This window comes from Cupressus sempervirens, chromosome 11, assembly GCF_028749045.1.
Source record: "Cupressus sempervirens isolate cs-2001-9-10 chromosome 11, ASM2874904v1, whole genome shotgun sequence".
In the NCBI taxonomy this organism is placed as follows: Eukaryota; Viridiplantae; Streptophyta; class Pinopsida; order Cupressales; family Cupressaceae; genus Cupressus; species Cupressus sempervirens.
The window spans coordinates 167,826,908-167,847,653 of NC_143128.1; the positions used below are offsets into that span (position 1 = coordinate 167,826,908).

Consider the following 20,746-nt stretch of genomic DNA (forward strand, 5'->3'; position numbering starts at 1 on the left):
TGGAATCGAACTGATAAATCATTGTAAGAATACTTCACTGTAGCAATTAGGGCATCGATTACCATTGGATCATTTAGGGCTTCTGATACCATTGTATCACTTAGGGCTTCTGATACCACTAATTCAATTTAGGGCTTCCAATACCACTTATTCAATTAGGGCTTTCGATACCACTGTATCATTTAGGGTTCCAGTTACCATTGAATCAATTAGGGCTTCAGATACCACTGTATCATTCCTTTCCTTTCGATTACTTAACTATGGCAATAACTCAAGATTAGAAAATATGCTCATATTCGATATTCATATAAATGAAAAACAATTCATAAATCTATCTCTCGCATCTAGGTGTAAAATATTTGTAATGATGAAATAACTCAATTAATCTTACCTTCTTGCATATATATGATAAAAGTAAAATACATGTTTTCATAAACCAATGGAATGTATAACTTATCTTTGTCTGTTGTACGTCCGACAACTTGGGGAGAGGTGAAACATTATCAAGAGCTTAACAACCCAACCTCGAACCTTAACTTATTCCCCACACGATCTCTAACGAGAAAGGCCCTCCCTACCCGAAATTGAACTTGGAACATCTATCATCTACTGAGCAGCCTGGTATTTAAACGCACCACTAGACTTGATAGCAAGAGTTACAATAATAGGATCATGCATAAGCTATTAAATAATTCATATTAAAAATGATAAACATTGTTATGTCATAACTGATACTATTTTCATGATATTGCAGATTCCTTTCTCTCACCTCTTCACTCTTTTCTTTGGCTACATAGTCGAGTGAGTCCTAAGTGTTTGGAATTCTCAAAACAATCGGTTCTGTCAATTATACAAGAAGATTGCATGCATCCAACATTCACACTATGTGATTTGAAAAAGATTTTCTTAAAGAATGCTTAATTTATTGCATAATTCTAATCTCCATTGGCATAATGATCTATGGATCCATACTATGCTTACCTGGCTATCACTTGCCATGAACAAGGCAGAATTAGAAAGAGAATCAAATCAACAATATATCAACATAAGCGATAAATGTACATACATATTGTGATTATTGTAATGGCTAGGTTAACATATACCCTGTTATGTAAAGAACTCATTAATATTCAACATTACCCATAACGTATCTTTGGTTTGTATTCATTTGTTGAACTCTGTGATTCTACCAGAATGAACTTGTTGCACTTAGAGACCAAGAGTCGGGTAACTACTATGGTAATCACAAATGCTTTATTACATTGAGTTAAATTAAAATCGTGGGTCAAAGACTTGAGAAAAAGATATTAGTAATATCAACCCGATGAGATGACAATGATTCGTTCCTATATTGTGTTGTCAAAGTTTGCGATGGATTCAATGATACAAATAATAATTGAAGTACCACATAAGCAGAATATATTCTAAATTTCACACAGAATGAATCGTTGGCGAAGAAATCGGGAGCAGCTTAGAATCGAGAGTAAAAAAAAATGTTAATGGTTATCACAGTAGCATGACCTGTACGAAGTTAAGTCTGCAAACCAAGGAAATCTGCAGTCAAAGATGGTAGTCAATCCAAACCTCGGTGACAATCTACACGCGAGTCTATATAAATGAAATATCATTTTCGAATGCAAGGATAGCTGGCATAAAAAGTTGTGGTCGTGATGCACATTATACAAAACAAAGATTGGTAGAAGAGCACCTCGTTTTGTGGAAGAAAAAGACATACTGCAGAGAAGGAACATAACACATCAGCTTTCCCATGTTGATAATGCAATATTCTCATAGTTATGAAATCCACTCACACAACACACATAGAAAAGAAAGGAGGTCGAGAATTGTTAAAGAAAATCGATCCTAAAAAGTAGTCGGGTGAATAAAAAAGATAGATCTATCTGTCCACCTCCCTCACGACTTACATTAAAAGAGCAAGTTGTGACTTCTTGGCATCGGTTTCAAAGAAAGAAATCCATTCGAATTCAAACATTAATTCGATTTGAAAAGAAGAGAAATAAAGAGGGAAAAGAATTAAGGAGTTGAAAAGTTATAGACTTTATTTTATTATTATAATACGTTCTTATATAAGTTCACATAAGTCTATTGATGAGGTGACATCATTAGATTATATTATTATAATTTATTGGTGCCATTTCATTTTTTTATTTATGTGTTCGTATGTAAGTGTTTATTATAATGATAAGATAAAAATTAAACAATCTCGAAAGGCATGTATTATATTTTAACTCAATTATTTTATGTTTCTCAATTTATTTATTTATTGAAATAGCTCGTGCGGGTCCCACAAATGTATCATGTTTCAAGTGACTAGATTCTCAACCCATTTGCCCAATGATGGTGATGCTCCAGTGCCTAATTCTTTTCTGACAATGCTTCCACCCCTTCAACATGTTTCCATTTCACAGGATTATAACCAAATTAACTATCAACTAACTTTATGTGAACCTCAACGGCTATATTTTAAATTAGGTCAAAAATTGGGATGCAACAGTCTTGGCTTTGTTCTTGTAAAGTGCTTCATGTAGTCGAATCCTTCAAAATGAACTTGGATTATTAAAGAAAATTCAAGTTGATAACTTCCTTCACTTGAAGCCTTCATCATTTTCTTGCATGACTTGTTCTTTGATCTTCGTCTTGAACTTGCATCTTTAATCTAGCCTTGATCTTGGGTCACCTTCTCATTTGTCCACCTTGATGGATGGTTGGACATTCGTATATTCTTGCTTGAAGTTTTGCCACATTCTCCAAACATCTCCTTCCTCCATCACATCTACCAAAACAAAAGAGATTGCATTAGGCTTGTGAAATAAATAGGAAACTTCCTACAAACTTGCCATTTTCCACCTTTAAATTATGAGATTAGATAGATGAAATCATTTTTAACCCAATTTTAAACCATTTTGACATGCATTTATTGCAAAGTATTGAATTTGGACAAGGGCATTTAGATTCAAGATTGCATTAGGCCTCTTCAACTTGGTGGAGATAATAGATGTCTTAAACTTGTACAAGGCATGGTTGGATTCTAACCAGCCCTTGGACACGGATCCAAGGCAACTCGTCTTCAAACTTTCATTCCTTCTTCATTCAAACAAAATTCTTCCAGCATTCATTTAGGGGGAATAACCCTAGTTTTCACCTTGAAATAATTCCTTCTAGCTGTTCTAATAAGCAAGGAATTATTATTTGCCTAAGGTTTAAGGGGAAAATTTTGGGGCATCTTGGACACAAGCTGTTCGAGGCATGGTCCAACCAGCCTTTGGACAGCCTTGTCCAAGGCATGGTCAGATCCAGACCAACCTATGGACAAGCTTCCTAGGTGCCATCAAAATTTCTCCAAAACAATCAAGCTCTTTTCATTTAAAACGGTACTGTTTTCTTGTGAGTGTGAATTAGATGCTTGATTTCAAAGCATTTTGAGCTTGCTCACCTTCACCCCTTCAACATCTTGTTGATCAATTCAAATCAGAATTCAAATGCAATATTCTCAACATTGTTTTGCCCTGATCTCCTTGCATTCCTTAATTCTTCCTCCATACGCATCATCTAGGCCTGATTTCAGTCTTGGCATCTCATTTTTCAACTTGCATTGGGGTGGCAAACTTTTTGTTTTGGAGGGCATTTATGCATGTCCAAGCCCTGGTCATATTCTGACCAGGCATTGTACAGGCTTGTCCAAGCCTAGGTCAGAATCTGACCTGAGGTTGGACAATCTTAAATCAATTTCCCTTGGTTTGAATCCTCCAACTTCTCATTTAAAACTTTCTTTTTCTTCATGTTTAGTCCTTTACATTTTCACCTGAAATCTTCTCCATGCTTATAAATTGATCAAAAAAAGTAAATCAGAGATTGCTCCTTCAGTGCTTTGACTGAAAGGTCTGATTGCAATGAAAGATCAGATTTAATCATGACCTGCCCTTAATCAGCTCTTAAATTCCTCTAAGTTCATCCCTCAAAATCACCATCTCACCTTGTTATAAATCTTAGCAACTTGTTCTTATACTTGAGGAGGTGGCAAGCATTTGGGAAGGAGTTGCATGTGTGTCCAAGCCCTGGTTGGATTCCGACCAGGCCTTGGACAGGCTTGTCCAAATCTTGGCTGGAATCTAACCTGAGGTTGGACAGCTTATTTCTTATTACTCCAAAATTGAAACTTCCCACACTTGAAATGGTTTGCGTTAGTTTCATTCTACTTTGTCCAAATCTTGGCTGGAATCTAACCTGAGGTTGGACAGCTTATTTCTTATTACTCCAAAGTTGAAACTTCCCATACTTGAAATGGTTTGTGCTAATTTCATTCTACTATTGGGTTCAGATCTGACCATGCACTCACCATTTCATTCTATCTTTCATGCCTGTCTTGATTGATTTAAGAGTAAGAGTGATGTTTCATGCCTAAAAACCTTAATTACCAACATGCATGCTTGCCCATGGAATAGAAATCTCTCCAAAAAGCAAAGGGAAAAAATTTGGTGTCCATTGGACAAGCTTGTCCAAGGTCAGGTCAGAATCCAACCTGGCTTTGGAGAGCCTTGTCCAAGGCAATGTCAGATGCCAACCTGCCTGTGAACCAGATTCCAAGGTTTGTTCGTGTCTTGCCTCCTTCAAAGTCAATCTCTCCTATCTTCTTTGATTTTGAAACCTCACTTTCTTACATTGCCCCCTTGTCAAAATTTCCAAAACTTCATGGTTGCAACCATTTCGTGAGCAAAATCGGAAATCAGGCCCGCAAGTGATAGGGTGGAACATAAAATATAATATTTATGTCACATAATATAAAATATAATATTTATGTAATATCCTCCCCTATTTTTCCCAAATAAAGAAACTTGCAAGCTACTTTATGATATCAATTAATTTTCTTAATAACTCAACATAGCATTTTTGTCAAACACTTGGCACACATACTACAATATATAGGAAAATCTGAAACTTCTTATTTGCTAATTAAATATTGATTTTTGCCATGTAAATGTGCTCATACAATTGTTTAACATGCTGCAACAAATATCAGTCTCATATTCAACAACTACATCTGCAAAAATACTACAGTAACTAATTCCAGGTTTCCCTGACGTAGTGCAAGGCAGGAGAATCCCCAAAGGAGATGTCCTAACCCCCAACTATACAACCATGCAGCAGATACATAATAACAAGAAGCAACAATGCAAGATCTGATACCAAATCATAATAATATATTCATAAAATATAACTGATTACATGCAATGTGCCGAGCTGTAAGGCCTTCCCGATTACGGCCAAATACAAAGCAAGTAATAGTTCTGCAAGATCCCTCAAGATCCAATCCCAAACCCTAGCTAGTCCAAATTATACTTTGGTAGAAACCTCCAAGGAAGATCTAAACTTGTGCTCGCAAGCCCACCAAGCAATCTCCTTGTTTTCCAAGCCGCAACTACTAGCTCTTCTCCAAATTCACTCTTCCAAGCTCCTCTACTTCTCCTTGATGGATGAATAATGCCTAAAGACTTCCCCACAACCCTTACTTATACCAATCTAAGCCACTGGTCGGCCCAGAAAACAAATTAAATACAAATACACAAATTAAATGCCAAAGTCGGCCTCCTACAATAATTAAATTCCCAAAATTGATGTCTTAGTAAAATTGCGATATCTCCTAGCCCCGAATGAATTAAAACTCGAGCTTCAAACTGTAATTAGAAATTTAGGCCCTCTTCTATCCCTAAAATTTTCCTCCTCTTAACTCATTATAGAATATTAGTTACATGACATGCAACAGGTACCAAATTTCCAAACCATGCCGAGCAGCAAAAGACCATGCTGAGCTCCAAAAGACCATGCCGAGTAACCAAGACCATGTCGAGCTCCATGAACTCCAAAGTAGTCACCAAGTAAATCCAAGATGCTCCTGCATCAATATAATATTTATGTCACATAATTTTTTTTCTAAATGTTAAGTCATATGTTATGTATATACTGTCAGGATGTTTGAGAGTAGTTTCAAGATCTAGGAGTTACAATGGAGATTTCAGATTTTGGGAAATCCCCAAAAATTTCAAACTCAGCCAAATTTCAATAATCAGCACACCTCCAACAGTGTTATTTTCCACAATTTTCCTGAGTTTCCAAGATAAATTTGATAATTGCCACTAAATAAGACTACCTACAACAACTGTCTTGCTACCAAGCTAAAAAAGGGGGTGCCCATTTGCAATGGGATGATAGTGTGAAAACTTCACAACATGGCCCATGGCACATACACTAGCTACTAATCTAGAAACTAAGGGTCCCACCAAGCGTTCAACCACAAAGAACAGTTGATCCCAATTTTTAAACCAATGGGAACTATTGAATCTTGATCGAGATTTTCACATTAAGGAAGGTAACAGCCCTTATGAGATGTATATTGACTAAGGGCCCGTTTGGTTGCTGGAATAGGATTGGAATAGGAAGAGAAAATTAGAATATGTTTTATATTCGTTGTTTGGTACGCTCAATCAGAATTGGGAATAGGAAGACATATTCCAATTTTGCCCCTAAAATGAGCATATGTCTATGCCAAAAAATATCTGTTATTGGAATACGCCTTTCCTATTCCCAATTTGTTTTTTTTTTAATTTTGGTTTTTTTTAACAATTTTTTTTTTTAACATTGTTTTTTAAATAACATTTTTTTTGTTATATCTATTTGTTTAAAAATATGAAATAAATTATATTTTTCATTAACTTCAATGAATAAAATAAAAATAAAAATAGATTAACCTTTTTACCATTATTGAAAAAATTAAGCAAAAAACAATAAATTAAAACAAAAAAATTTAAGGGAAATATTTTTAAAAATACAAAAACTTAACTTTATTCTTATTCCATTTTTGTACAACCAAACAATGGATTAACATATTCCCAATCAAATTCCAAGTGAACAAAACAGGATTGGAATTGCCCTTTTCTATTCTCATTCCCCATTTCCATTCACATTCTATTTTTCTATTCTAATTTTCAATTCCTATGCCAGCAACCAAACGGGCCCTAAGGGGCATTGCACGTGATACTAAACAACCTCCAAGATTGAGAAGTCAACTCTTCATAAACTTGGTTTCAGGACAAAACCTTACCAAACTTAGCACAAAGCACCACTATCCATTCATTGTCAAAATGAGAACGGAGTAATAAGATCTCTGACACATATAACAATATTCATATCATTTCATAGGAGCGCCTACTAAAGCTCAAAAGATAATGGAAAATTTCTATTGTATCCCTTACACATGTATTTCCATTCCATTATTAATTGGCAACATGATACAATTCTACGCATTCAATTGTGAAGCGGGTAACATGCATGATTCAGCCTTAGCCTTCAGATTAAAACTAAAAGAGTTAAAAATAAGACAACTATAACTGCTCAGTTGACAGAATCTTCGATATATTTGATGATCAAAATAACACCAGAGAAATGACAAGAACAAAACTGGTAAATTAAAGTAGGCGCAGTTATCAAGTCTTAGTACAAAATCTAAAATAATAGTCTCTTCTGTATCAGATTTGGAACCCTTTGAACACCTATGCCCCTTCCTATTTATAAGACTAACCCACTACTAAGAATCTTCTCCCAATTCACAGAAAACTCAAGTGCTTGACACCACATGGAACAGATATGTATGAAGTAGTTGCAACCGTCTGTACGCATGACACTTTGTAATCACTGATTTTTGGTATGCCTAGGAGAATGCTTGTTCTCTTGATGTCAACATTTCACATCCAACTGCTTAGATGTTGATGTCCTTGTTCGCAAAGTTCAGCCTGGGACACGTGTCCAACAGGCAGGTTTTGTCAAAACACTTCTTCCCTTCACACAAAACTTCCACGAGCATGACACATGGTACCACTTCTAAACAGGGCTCACAGAAGACAAAAGAATAAAGACACCGACAAGTGTCAACCTGTACGTCTCTTGACACACCTTTTTAGATTGCAAAAAAAAATGCCTACAACTATGCCAAGCATCATTTAACTTCTATTGGCCTGGGGTCACATATAGACACACCTACAGTAACTTAGGCACCTCCGAGACCTCTGAAACATGCATTAATGGCACTTCAAATGATATATGTGATGATTTTGATACAGCAATATCAACTACTTTCTATCCCTATAAAATAATTCTACTAACTTCTAACAATAAACAAAAATCTCTAGACACCTATGCTATTCTAGTCCTACAAACAAGAGGATGACAATGAGTTCATATTCCAGCCCCTCTCATGAGATAGTCAAGGATATCCTTGCTCCAAAACCATATTGAAAAATTTTAGTAGAGATACACGGAAAATTATAAACAATAAAATTATATAACTCTTATCCTTCTTCAGATTCATTCAACATATTTATAATATTATTTAGATTCTATTTTAATAAGGAACAAATTTCTAAATATATAAGCTGTTTTAACAACTCGTAACAAAATCCCAACTAATTAATTTCAACCCTAAAATAGCTATGTGAGCATCTATTATACTCACATTTATTTTACCATAAAACATATTAAATTGTTATAATGGCGCAATATGCCTAACATGAACATCCAGATAATAAAAGCATTTGTATCATTTTAACAATATCTTGAACTTCCTCACTTGGTGAGAACTGTCACCTGAGTCAAATAGTCAAAGACTATGTTTAAGAAGATTCTTTTAAAAATGATGACAGGAATATTTCAATATATCTTCATCTTGGATAGACCAATGAGAATATCCAATTCTCTTCATCTGTGTTCCTTTAGGCATGGCCACATAATTCCACCTTGCAAGATGCAATTAATCATCAGAACACCCTTAATTTTTAAATATCGATCATAATGATTCATCTAATATATGTGCTGAAAATGGCATTATGTCGAAGAACCTTCACATAAATTTATTGGATCGGCATCCTTGGAGCTTTTGCACAACCTCTTTCATCTTTCTTCTCATTACCTCTTCCCCGGTAGTTTTCCCCAAACAACTAGACGAGTATGTTGAGCATGGCATTTATGTAAGTCTGAATCCTAAGTTGCCGCAGGTTCGATAAAAAAAAAATTGGAGGGTGGGTTTGTTTTGTGTTTGTCTGCACATCGATACATATATATATAACAACCACAATATTATTATATTACTATGCAATTATAATTAACATTTAATATTTAATATTTAATATTTATTAGACGTATATTATTATACTATATATAACAATATTATTAAAATTAAATAGTTATCAATTACTTATAATATATTAAATAAGTATAAATTACAATAGAACCATAGGAAAGAGCCTACAACACAACAGTAACATGTGAGCCTCTCATGTAGGAGGTCTTGTGTTCGAGTCTTGTTGAATCCCAAATTTTGACTTAATTTTACATTTGCTCGTATCTGTTAGATTGAACGGATTTTTCTTTCATGCTCATGTGAAGTAGGTAGTTATTTATATCTGTTGTATTCACTGTTAATGAAGATGGTCGTTAACCATTACTTATTATATGATGTTTAGCAGTTGCTTGATTTTGGAATTATGGTTAATAATTAAAGTCTTTTAAATGTTTATATGAAAATTATTATGGAGCTTATTATTATGGTGGAAGTGTTTCACAGGCGATTGCAGAAGAAGATGAAGGGGGGAAGCATTGCTAAACGAGATCAACAGCATGGGATATTAGCTTAGTCCAGTCAATAGGATTGACAGGTATGACCTTAAATTGCCTTGGCTAGGACCTAGCAACTTGAACTTCAGGATACAACTGAAGGACCCACATGAGCTATTAAATAAATAATTTAAGAAACATAAAATAATTTAAATTAAAATATAATATGTACCTCAAAGGATTTTAAATGATCTTTCACCGTATTATTAAATTTATACCTATATACGTACACAGACATAAAAATGAAGTGACACCATAATATTATTTTCTTATAATAAAATGATGCCACCTCACCAATATATCTACATGTATGTAGATATATATAAACCATAATATTTTTCAAATTATAATCTTCTTTCATTCTTTTATTTTTTCTTTTTAAAAACCGATTGAACACTTGGCATTTAATTCGCATTCAAAGAGCCAAGATAATTCTTATGTTATGGAAGCCAAGGAGTCACGTTTTTTCCTTGTTATTGAAGTCGTAAGTGAGAGGCAGATATCTTTTTCCAAGCACCCAACTACCTTACTCAAGATCGGCTCCCTTTTACCATTTCTAACTTCTCCATTATTCTGCCTTTCCTTTGCTCATAGTTTCACTTCACTCACCATTTGAACCTCTACAAACTCCAAGCAAGATCTCTACAAAATATAAACGCTGCCATTCTTGTTACAGGCTACCGTATATTTCTACCTTGCTGAAGTTGAGATCGCCTTTACATACTATAGTTACACTAGGTAATCAATTTGAGAAGAACAAATATACAAGCGTCTAGCAAGGCTCAGGCATTTCCAAAATTTATACCAAGTAATGTGGTTGATCATCTCCAAATATTGCTATATTTCCTTTAATAGTCATTAATGCATTTCAATTTCCATAGCAATAAACTGCAGATTATACTCATTCATACTTGAATAACCTTAAGAAGTTGTTACCATATATCATAGCAAAGTATCCAAGACATGGAATCATAAATTGTTTTTGCCATTGGAAGTTAGAATACAATGAATCTATTTTTGCAAGTCTTAAAGAGTATAATCTCTCAAATCACAAATGTGAAATGCTGGAAGCATCTATTGGCCATGAATTAACAAAATAGAGCCAATTGCTCTGAGAATCTGAACACCTAGGACTCACCAACTGTATGGCCATGTAAGGGTGAAGAGAGATGAAATTTGCAAGAACACGGGCAATGGAATCAAATATGATTAAATAAATTATATAACTATACTTAATAGCACATGTTCGTCCCTAATCATTTTTCCTGTTGTCAAGTCGAGCAATGGTGATGGGATCATTGAACCCATTAGAAAACCTTGGCCAAGGTAGTTTAAAGGCACATTTGCCATCTATTGATCACTTGATGTCAGTGGTGCCAATTATGCAAACATGTCCGACCATAACTATGTGGACATTCTAAACACCGAAATGCTCAGGTGGTTGGACTAAGAATATCCTAAGCCCAATCTCGGGATAGGGAGGGCCTTTCTAATTCAATAGATTGTGTGGAGATAAGTATAGTCCAAGGTTGGGAGGTTAAGCCTAAGTCAATGCTTAAAGCTGAGGCTTGCACAACCAGCTAAAGACCCACCGGATATTTCTCGTATGTTCTTTCTTTTTCATGTTATGAAATTACTTTATTTTTATATATAAAAAGATAGCTAATTGATATTATAGTTATTGTTAAATACAGTTATTTTCAGTTAATCATTAATCTAGTTATTTCAGTTGATCGTGGATACAGTTATTTTCAATTAATCGTTAATCTAGTTATTTCAATTGATCATGGATACAGCTATTTCCAGTTAATCATTAATCTAGATATTTCAGTTGATCATTGATACAGTTATTTTCAGTCAATCGTTAATCTAGGTTCTTCAGTTGATCATTGATATGGTTATCTCAGTTGAACATGGTTATTTTAGTTAAACGTTGATAGTTAACCAATTAATGTCATATGAAAAGGAAATCAGTTATCTAATCAATGAATGTTGGAAAAATCTCTTTATTTTTGTTATGAAAAACTGTATGTTACAAGTCTACTCAAGCTTAACACATAATAATAATTAATTTCAACAAATAAAAATAATTAATCTAGGCTTTGGTCCATTACCTATAAAAAAAATACAACATCAATGTATCTAATCATAATGTATTGATATTTAATATCTGTTATTAATATATAAATATATTGTGGTAATAGTTAATTTATTAATATCACTTCATAAATATAAAATATGAAATAGACTGATATTAATATGATCCATTGGTCCGAATCACTGTCATGATTGAATATTGTTACGTATGTATTGTATTGTGGTAAAGCAGCAATATATTACCATTAACATGAACAAATTTCCACAATATTCATGGTAGAGAGATGCATATTTTGGATTCGATTATGTGCCATATTTTTGCATCAACATTTCGGATCACACTCGGTGATCCATCATCAGGATGTGAAGAGCTAGAGGAGAAAAAATGATGGATCACTGAGTGTGATCCGAAACGTTGATGCAAAAATATGGCACACAATCGAATCCAGAATATGCATCTCTCTACCAAGATATTACCATGTTACTGCAGCTGTGCAGGATGTATTAGAAGATGCATCGAATATGATGCAGGTGCGCATAACAGGAGGCAATACAATGTTTCAGTTTATTAGCAATTGTCGGAGCATCACTGAGGATTCAGCAAGAGTTGGCCCGAAGCCATTCTAATGCCAATGGTTGATCATCAACAAGGGTTCCTAAATTAATCACAGTGTTGATGTCCCGGCACTTTTTTGCGCAAGGTTCACCATTTTTACTAACTAAAAGTGAAGTAGGGGATCAGAATCAGAAGACTGGAATCAAACTCAGTGAGGAAGCCTGGACCAAATTCACCCATAGAAAGTCAATTAAATGCCAAAACTCCTAGTGGGTTCTCACAGGTTCATCTAGGACGTACTCACAGATAAAATGAAGATCCCTGGCCACATTTGCACAATACCAGCCCCAAACCCAAACCCATTTCACACAGGATCCAGACCCAGCAGTTCAGGGGGAATGACCCAGTATCTCAGCCTAAATCTACATGGCCACACTCATGCTGATAAAGACTAGCATTCAAACTTGTCTTCATGGCCAATCTCGTAGAATAGAATATTTCCAACCTTGCTTGAAGCTTCTATTGTAGAATCTGAGATCTAAGGGTAGTATCTTTCTTCCTGTTCAAGCATTAGTAGCTCAAGGAAAAGCTGGAAGACAACAAGATATCTGGAAAGTACCAAATAAGAGTGTTAAGCTGATTCTCATGGTACGCCAGAATCAGCAAGAGCAGGTCATGTTGTTGATGTTTAGTAGCTTTAGTCGGACAAACCTATGAGTATAGATTAGTGAAGATAAGTATATATATTTAGTATATATGAGATGTGCGTGTGTGTGTGTGTGTGTATAATAATGACTCAAAAGATATTTATATATATATATATACACACACACACACACACACATAATTATAATGTCATTTATTTAACCACATAATAATGAATAGACATGTCCCATGAAAGGACGTCTCTTCTTCACTTATTCTCAAATATAAATACAAGAGATCACTGCCTTTGGGAAACACATACAATCGGGCAGTGCTATTACATTTGCAATGACCTTAAAACTCAACATGGTATTAGGGCGAGGTTACAAATGTAAGAAAGCGATAAAGAAAGAAAAGGGTTCTACAAGCACATGCGAATTCCAAGGCTAATGATTCTTTGCCATTTGAAATCTCTTTGGAGAGTGCATTGAAAGTGCTTGGTATAAAAGAAGGCGCAGCTTTTGAAGAAATTACGAGGGCCAAAAATTTCACTCTCAATAGTAATAGGGACATTCAGAAGCTTGATGCTCAGTCTACGGTCTGTGCCACAGAGGGAAAGTTTGGCAGTCATAGAGCACTTGAGCAGCAAATAGAAGAGATTGCTGGAACAGCAATTGTCAATCAATCCACTAGATAAAGTCCATGAATAGAGATTATGAACTTCTTTATCAATAAATAAAAATCTCTGAGAAGAACATTATAATTGGTTGGACCAATCACAAGCAGGTCCTTAGCAGGACAGACCGGACAGCACGCAAAAAAAAGAACGTAGAATCTCTCATCTTACCTTGACCAGAATAAAGCCTGACAAAAGATAATCCATCAGTTGACTACCCCTAGCAGTGGTATTTTACCCAAGATCATTACACTGGGCAAACCAAGGAAGAACAGTGGGTGTGATAATATCAGTGAATAACATCAGGTCAAGTACACAATACCCATTGAAATCAGTTTCCATGCAGACCAAGGAAAGAAACTATATTGGAAGGGCGAAAGTGCAAACCATTACTGGTCCCACCGCTAATCATCACTTTGGAAACTGGGTATAAAACAATGCACAGGCATCACAAAGGAATGGGAGGAGCAGTCAACAGAGTGAACCACTGGAGATTTACATGCCACATAAGGGACCATATATCACATCACCACAGGCATGGGAATGGTAATAAAGGTGGGTTTCAGAAAGAAAAATGAAGGGAAATCGTGGATAATAAGATAAAGGCCTAACGCAGCAGATAAGTATACCACCCAACAAGTGTCGTTGTTACTATCGAAAAAATACCGACCCACTAATGCATGAAAAGGAGATTGGCATTTAAATGATTAAAGTTCAAATACAAGTTACAACTAAAGGAAAGATATTAAAATGAAATGGCACAAGTCATGTTTAAATAAGAAATATATTTTGTGAAAAATGATATGTCCATACATTCCCATCAAAGGTGGCAACCTATTAGTAATGTAAAGACCACATGGATTAAGCATTGGAGGTGCTGGTGAGTATATCAATGTTGAGATTAAATCAATCCGACTGTAGCTATAATCTTAACAGGTTCTACCATATGTTTTGTAATATCTTCAAATATACTCACCAGCACCTCCAATGCTTAATCCATGTGGTCTTTACATTACTAATAGGTTTCCACCTTTGATGGGAATGTATGGACATATCATTTTTCACAAAATATATAATTATAACTATACAATATATATATATATATATATATATATATATATATATATATATATATATATATATATATATATATATATATATATATATATTGTGATTTATATTGTTAATATATTAAATAATAATGATTAATCATAGAGACATGTCTCTTCCTCCTACTCGTATATTTATAAGAGTTTGGGATCTGCATTTGGAACACATCTATAAAAATGGTAATGTTAGTACATTTGCAGCGATCTCAGTTACTCAACAGAACCTTCCATGGAACGTGTGTGTAGGGATTGAAGCAATTAAAGTATTGGAGGTAAGTATTAATTGTCTATTCTATTATGAAGATAAGTGAATATAGAAATTTGTCACCCTATATTATTATAAGTAATATTAATGAGGTAATAATATGTTGAAAACATAGATTAAAATACATATAGAAGATGGAATATATGCATGTGTTTGAAGTATATATTTAACGTAGATATTTATCTATATTATATTGGAATGGCCTTATTTTATCATGCAGAATTATTTATTATCCTTAGATTATTATATTAGTCTCTCCCTTATTTTTTATTTCAATACATACTATAAGAGCTATTTGCCTTGATCTTTTCCTATCTCTCCGATTTAGAGGGAGTTAAACACTTGATTAGAGGCAACATTGGCTGTCAGAAGATTGATATTCAGAAGGGGTCTGAAAATCCATGTATGTGACTACATGATTTTGATGGGCCTACCACCTGTGTACATCATCAAGAAGTGACAACTTCCAAATGATGTACACTTGTATATGTAGAAGTTCTTGAAAGGTGACGATCTTTCAATAACTTAATCTTCCATTATGATAGACATCTTATGATGTCTACGTAAATCATGATAGAATATAACTTGCATGGTGGATTAAGTTCCTTAAACAAACCATGGCCTTCTATTGTAATGGACATCTTATGATGTCTAAGAAGATAGTGATAGATGATAACTTGCATGGAGGATTAAGTTCCTTAAAAAGACCATGGCCTTATATTGTGATGGACATCTTATGACGTATAAGCAAATCATGATAGATGATAATTTGCATGGTGGATTAAGTTCCTTAAACCAGGCCATGAATGTTTCTATGTTAAGCATCATTGAGGATACATTATCTAGGGACATTTTTTTAAGTTCTTGGTGAATATCATGTGACTTGATATTCTAAGGCCATTACTCTTGATATCATGAGATGATATCTAAATGGTGGATATCTTCTGATCAAAGATATCCTTAAACTTGTCTTTCTTGATTTTGCATCAAGGCAATCTTGTGCTTATCCTCCCTAGCTAAGAGGGGGTGTTGATGTTTAGTAGCTTCAATCAGATAAACTTATGAGTCAGGACTAGTGAAGATATGAATAAGTGTGTGTGTGTGTGTATAATGATCAAAGATATCCTTAATCTTGTCTTCCTTGATTTTGCATCAAGGCAACCTTGTGCTTACCCTCCCTAGCTAAGAGGGAGTGTTGATGTTTAGTAGCTTCAGTCAAATAAACTTATGAGTCAAGAGTACTTTTATATATATATAAGCACTATTATTATAGAAATTAATGTGATAATGACTCAAAAGATATTATATACACACACACATAATTAAAATTGTCATTTATATTAATCCATAATAATGAACAGACATGTCCCATGAAGGGACATGTCTTTTCTTGACATATTCTCCAATATAAATACAAGAGATCACTGCCTTTCGAAAACACATACAATCAGACAGTGCTATTACCTTTGCAGCGATCTTCAAACTCAACACATGTAATTAGAGAAGTGTCTCTAATTGTTTGCTAGGCAGATCTCATTATCTAGGGATTAAATTAGCATGGGTACTCTAAGGACTAAACCAGTGTGGCAAAAGCTCCTTGCAAGTCTCTCTGGCATCTTATACTAGTTTTCGTACTAATTTGACGGAAGGGTGATTAATGCTTTAATCGAAGAAGCTTTTATATGGCTTAGAAATTTTGATTCTATTCTCATGCTGCATTTTTATTGTGGACAAAATAAGGCAGCACATTCATAAGCCAACCATGGTTTAGCTTTTCCTAACTTATCCACACAAAAAAGTAAAGACATCTATGATTGGGAAAGGCTTTCAAACATCGTTGAAAGGAATGTCCATCAAAAAGTAGTAGGTATTGATTGATAAATATTAAACTTTCATTGGTAATGGGGTTGCATTGAACATATATGTACACAATAGCTATGGTCAAGGAAGTTTTAGATCATATGTGCAAGTATCTATCAATGGAATTAGCAGTTAGAATTTTGTGTGATCACTGTAGAATACGGTGTGCTTCTGTGATATTAAAATGTAAGTCCTTCATTGGCTTGTCCTTTTGGCATACTGCATTGGCTTCACTTGCTTACAACCCAGAAACGACTTGTTTAGTTGTAATTAGGGTATTTAAACATGATGGATGGGTATAGGTACTATGTATGGTCCCTGCATAAAGGGTGTATCACTGATGGTGGTTTGAAAAATAAATTCCATCCCACTAATATGTCCTATGCTGAGGAAGGATACAGTTGTTCCTGGTCTGGATGGTTTTGCTTATACAAGTGTGTTTAGTTCCCGTGCTTCCATATTAGTATTTTAAAAACCAATGAGGGACTGTGATTGTTAATGCAAAGGTGAGCTAAATTGTGACTAAGCTTTTGACTTTCAAGGAGAGCATGAATAGGAGCTTACGGGTATCACGTTGCAAGGCAAAGGTAAACAAAAGCCTTCTTCATGCTTTGCTTCTCAGGATAAATTTCAGGTTCTGACCTAGGAGGTGAGCATGATTTGTATCAAGAAAAACAGGAACCTCTTTAGACTTTTTTCATCGACACAAACCTATTTCGAGAAGGCAAAGAAAGGTTTTCAGAAAGATGCTTTATTATAAATTTCCCAGGTTTTCACCTATGATCATGGAGGCCTAGCATATTCTTTTTCACTTAATTGGGCACATACGACAAAAGCCAAGATAGCATCCCTGAAATTGTTACCGTAATCAACAAATATCCAATAGACCAATATGAACCAGATCTGGAACTGGTACAAAACCTAATAATAACTGTTTTGAAAAGAAATCTGCAAATTCAAGACCAGAATCTGAAATCCTATTTTTCTAATGTTGAAATCTGCCATGTCTAGATGTAACATTGTAGAGAAGTTTAACATACATAAGGTAAAAACTCATGGTGCCAACTGATGCTCAATTCATGAGAAGTATATTATCAGCATTCAATTGTAAACAAAGTCCTTCCATTATTTGGCATTCTGTAAAACTCATTTAGTGTTTATCAGGGCATCAGTCTTATTAGTTATTACTCTGCATTCTCACATGAATTGTGTATATGGGGGCCACCATTTGCCCCCAGCCATGGATCACATTAGCAAGTGCAGTACATTATATGCACTTGGCCACATACATTCCTTACTCTATTCTACGTTCTTCTATTCACCTTTTATGATAGTTGATGATGAAGCCAGCCCTTGAACTTTACATTTTTGTAAAACCAAGCTCACCTTTTACCTCCATCCATGGACATTGTTAGCATTATTTTCTCACACTGGGTCTTTCTTTTGCTTTAAATTTGTGCATAAATAAATACAACAATCCCTTCTCTGGTATTTTTTATGTCTGACACATTTTGCATTTAACTCCTGGTTCAAATATATCTTTTAACCAACACCTCTCTCTCTCTCTCTCTCTCTCAAACCAGTTGTACATATGCATTTCAGTTGCACGCTAAAAGCAATATGATTATTAACAATATGAGGGAAGCAAGCATAAACTATTCATCTCTGCCGGCAGATTTAAAGCTATATCCCAAAATTACCATTTCTTTTGCTTTAAATTTGTGCATAAATGAATACAACAATCCCTTCTCTGGCCATTTTTATGTCTGGCCCATTTTGCATTCAACTCCTGGTTCAAATATATCTTTTAACCAACATTTCTCTCTCTCTCTCTCTCTCTCTCTCTCTCTCTCTCTCTCTCTCTCTCTCTCTCACACACACACACACACACAAAACAGCTGTCCATATGCATTTTAGTTGGACACTAAACGTCAATATGAGCAAGCATAAACTCTTCGTCATTCTCGTAGTAGTACAAAAACCTTTCCTTTTTTTGTGAAGAGAACTATAGACTAATACACAGTCAGCCCTTGCTTTAATCTAGTCCTTGAATAAATACTAAGCCACCAAATTAGACCACAATACCACAGAGAACTGCACTGGCATATGACCTCTCAAAAACTTTGAATCCCTGACTACAAGTGATCAATCACAATCCACTATTCACAGACCTCATAACATTTTACTAACAAATATAAATCCACCCAATAATTAATTGCGCTTAACAGAAACCCTGTCAGGTCTTAGAATATACCAACTCCAGTTCAAACCCAAAAAATTAAAGCATTCAATATTCACTATCCACCACTTCAAGCTTCTATTCTGCGTAATGTTCAGAAATATGCATCTGGAAAAACTGTATATATGATGCGACACCAAATGTGTACCTTATCTAAACGGTTTGGCCACAGGTCAATTTACTTTATATCACATTTTTCTCAGGTAGGTTTATTTACTAAAATGTGACAACACTCGAGCATTAACGGTTTAAACACCGTAAAAACATATCGATAACAAAAATAGAAAATAATTTGAAAAGAATGTCTCGTGGAGACTCAAAAAGGTACCGATCTCAATTGAAAATACATCACTCAGGCGAGACACGATTATCTATATATAGTACTCAAAATCCGATAGCACTGAAACCCTAAAAAGGAGGCTAAATTCTTTCTCCAAGATCCGTTTCGAACTCTAGGCTCTCTAAATTAACGAAGACAATTGAAATTATAATTGTATTAAAACCCTAAAAACAATGCAAGTTTGTTCACTAAAATTGTTTCCTTGATGTCTGTTTCAAATAAATAACTGCGGGAGATTGAAAATGCTAACAAGCTATCGTACTCAGTTGTAATCATACAATACCCTAAAAAGCCAACAACGGCTTTAATAAAAACAAAAAACCCTAAAACAACGTACAAAATCGAACCAGAAAAAAAAAAGTTTATGTACGTACATCATAGAAACGCTGGTTGAAATCTCCGGCCAAAACGTGTCCACGAATCTGTCAAGGTTTGTGAGTGCATGAAGCTTTAGTGCAGGGTGTTGTTCGTTGAGCATTGCCAGCAGCCCGCTGGCCGATGTAATGGCAGTCGCCATGATTAAAGCTTCAAAATCTTCACGGGTAACTTGTTCACGACTCCTCCAACAATGATGTAAAGTGGAAAAAACAAGAAAAGAACAATAGCTCTCGTTGTATGGATTCTTCTCAGAAAAATTGGTTTTCTTTTGATTATTTTTTCAAATCCTTACGAAATTTACAGTGCCTATGAAAGCCAGAATAGTACTTTCGGACGAATATACACAATGTGTATATGTTTGTAGAAACATTGAGAAGTACGTAATCTGATGGAGAAGGAAGCGTGGCGGGAGGAAAAATTAGTATTTAAATTGCTCGATCGTCGTTGTAGCGAGAAGCCCTCCCTGGTCTGAAGCGGAGGATATGGTAGTGTGCGCCTTGTTGACGAGTTCGTTCTGTTCATTGGCAACTAATTTTGTCGTTTGTTCCTAATTTTTTTTTTTTTTTTTTTTCAATCTGGTTTTTTATTTTTATTTTTGGCACTTTAAATTTTTGTTGTTTTTATTATTACTACTTTTTATATTAATCATAGAGATCAAAAATATTATGGAAAGTTCACCGAGTAGTAATAAGGAGGCAAAGCCTCAACCTGAGATCAAAGTATCATAATTACAAACAGCTCAAAAAGAAGTAACTGAAAAGCTAATGTAGGACATCATAGTGGATATCAACCCAAGCGGCCCTTCCATCCACACAGTACTTTTGCGCTTCTGGATCTGAGTTAGCGTAAACAACTCCTCCTTCCTAGTATTGACATTTTTTCTGATTTCTTTGTTCAATC

The 20,746-nt window shown here is 34.8% G+C and overlaps 1 protein-coding gene across 1 annotated transcript in view; it reads right to left on the reverse strand.

The window, feature by feature from the left end:
* LOC149528709 (26S proteasome non-ATPase regulatory subunit 1 homolog A-like) overlaps positions 1-20,393 on the reverse strand; it is a 51,236-nt gene extending 30,843 nt beyond the window's left edge. The window contains exon 1 of the mRNA XM_089811537.1: positions 19,843-20,393. Coding sequence (XP_089667663.1) covers positions 19,843-19,985 — 143 coding nt within the window. The 5' untranslated portion in view covers positions 19,986-20,393. The remainder of the gene's footprint in view (positions 1-19,842) is intronic.
* Between the last annotated feature and the right edge of the window lie 353 nt (positions 20,394-20,746).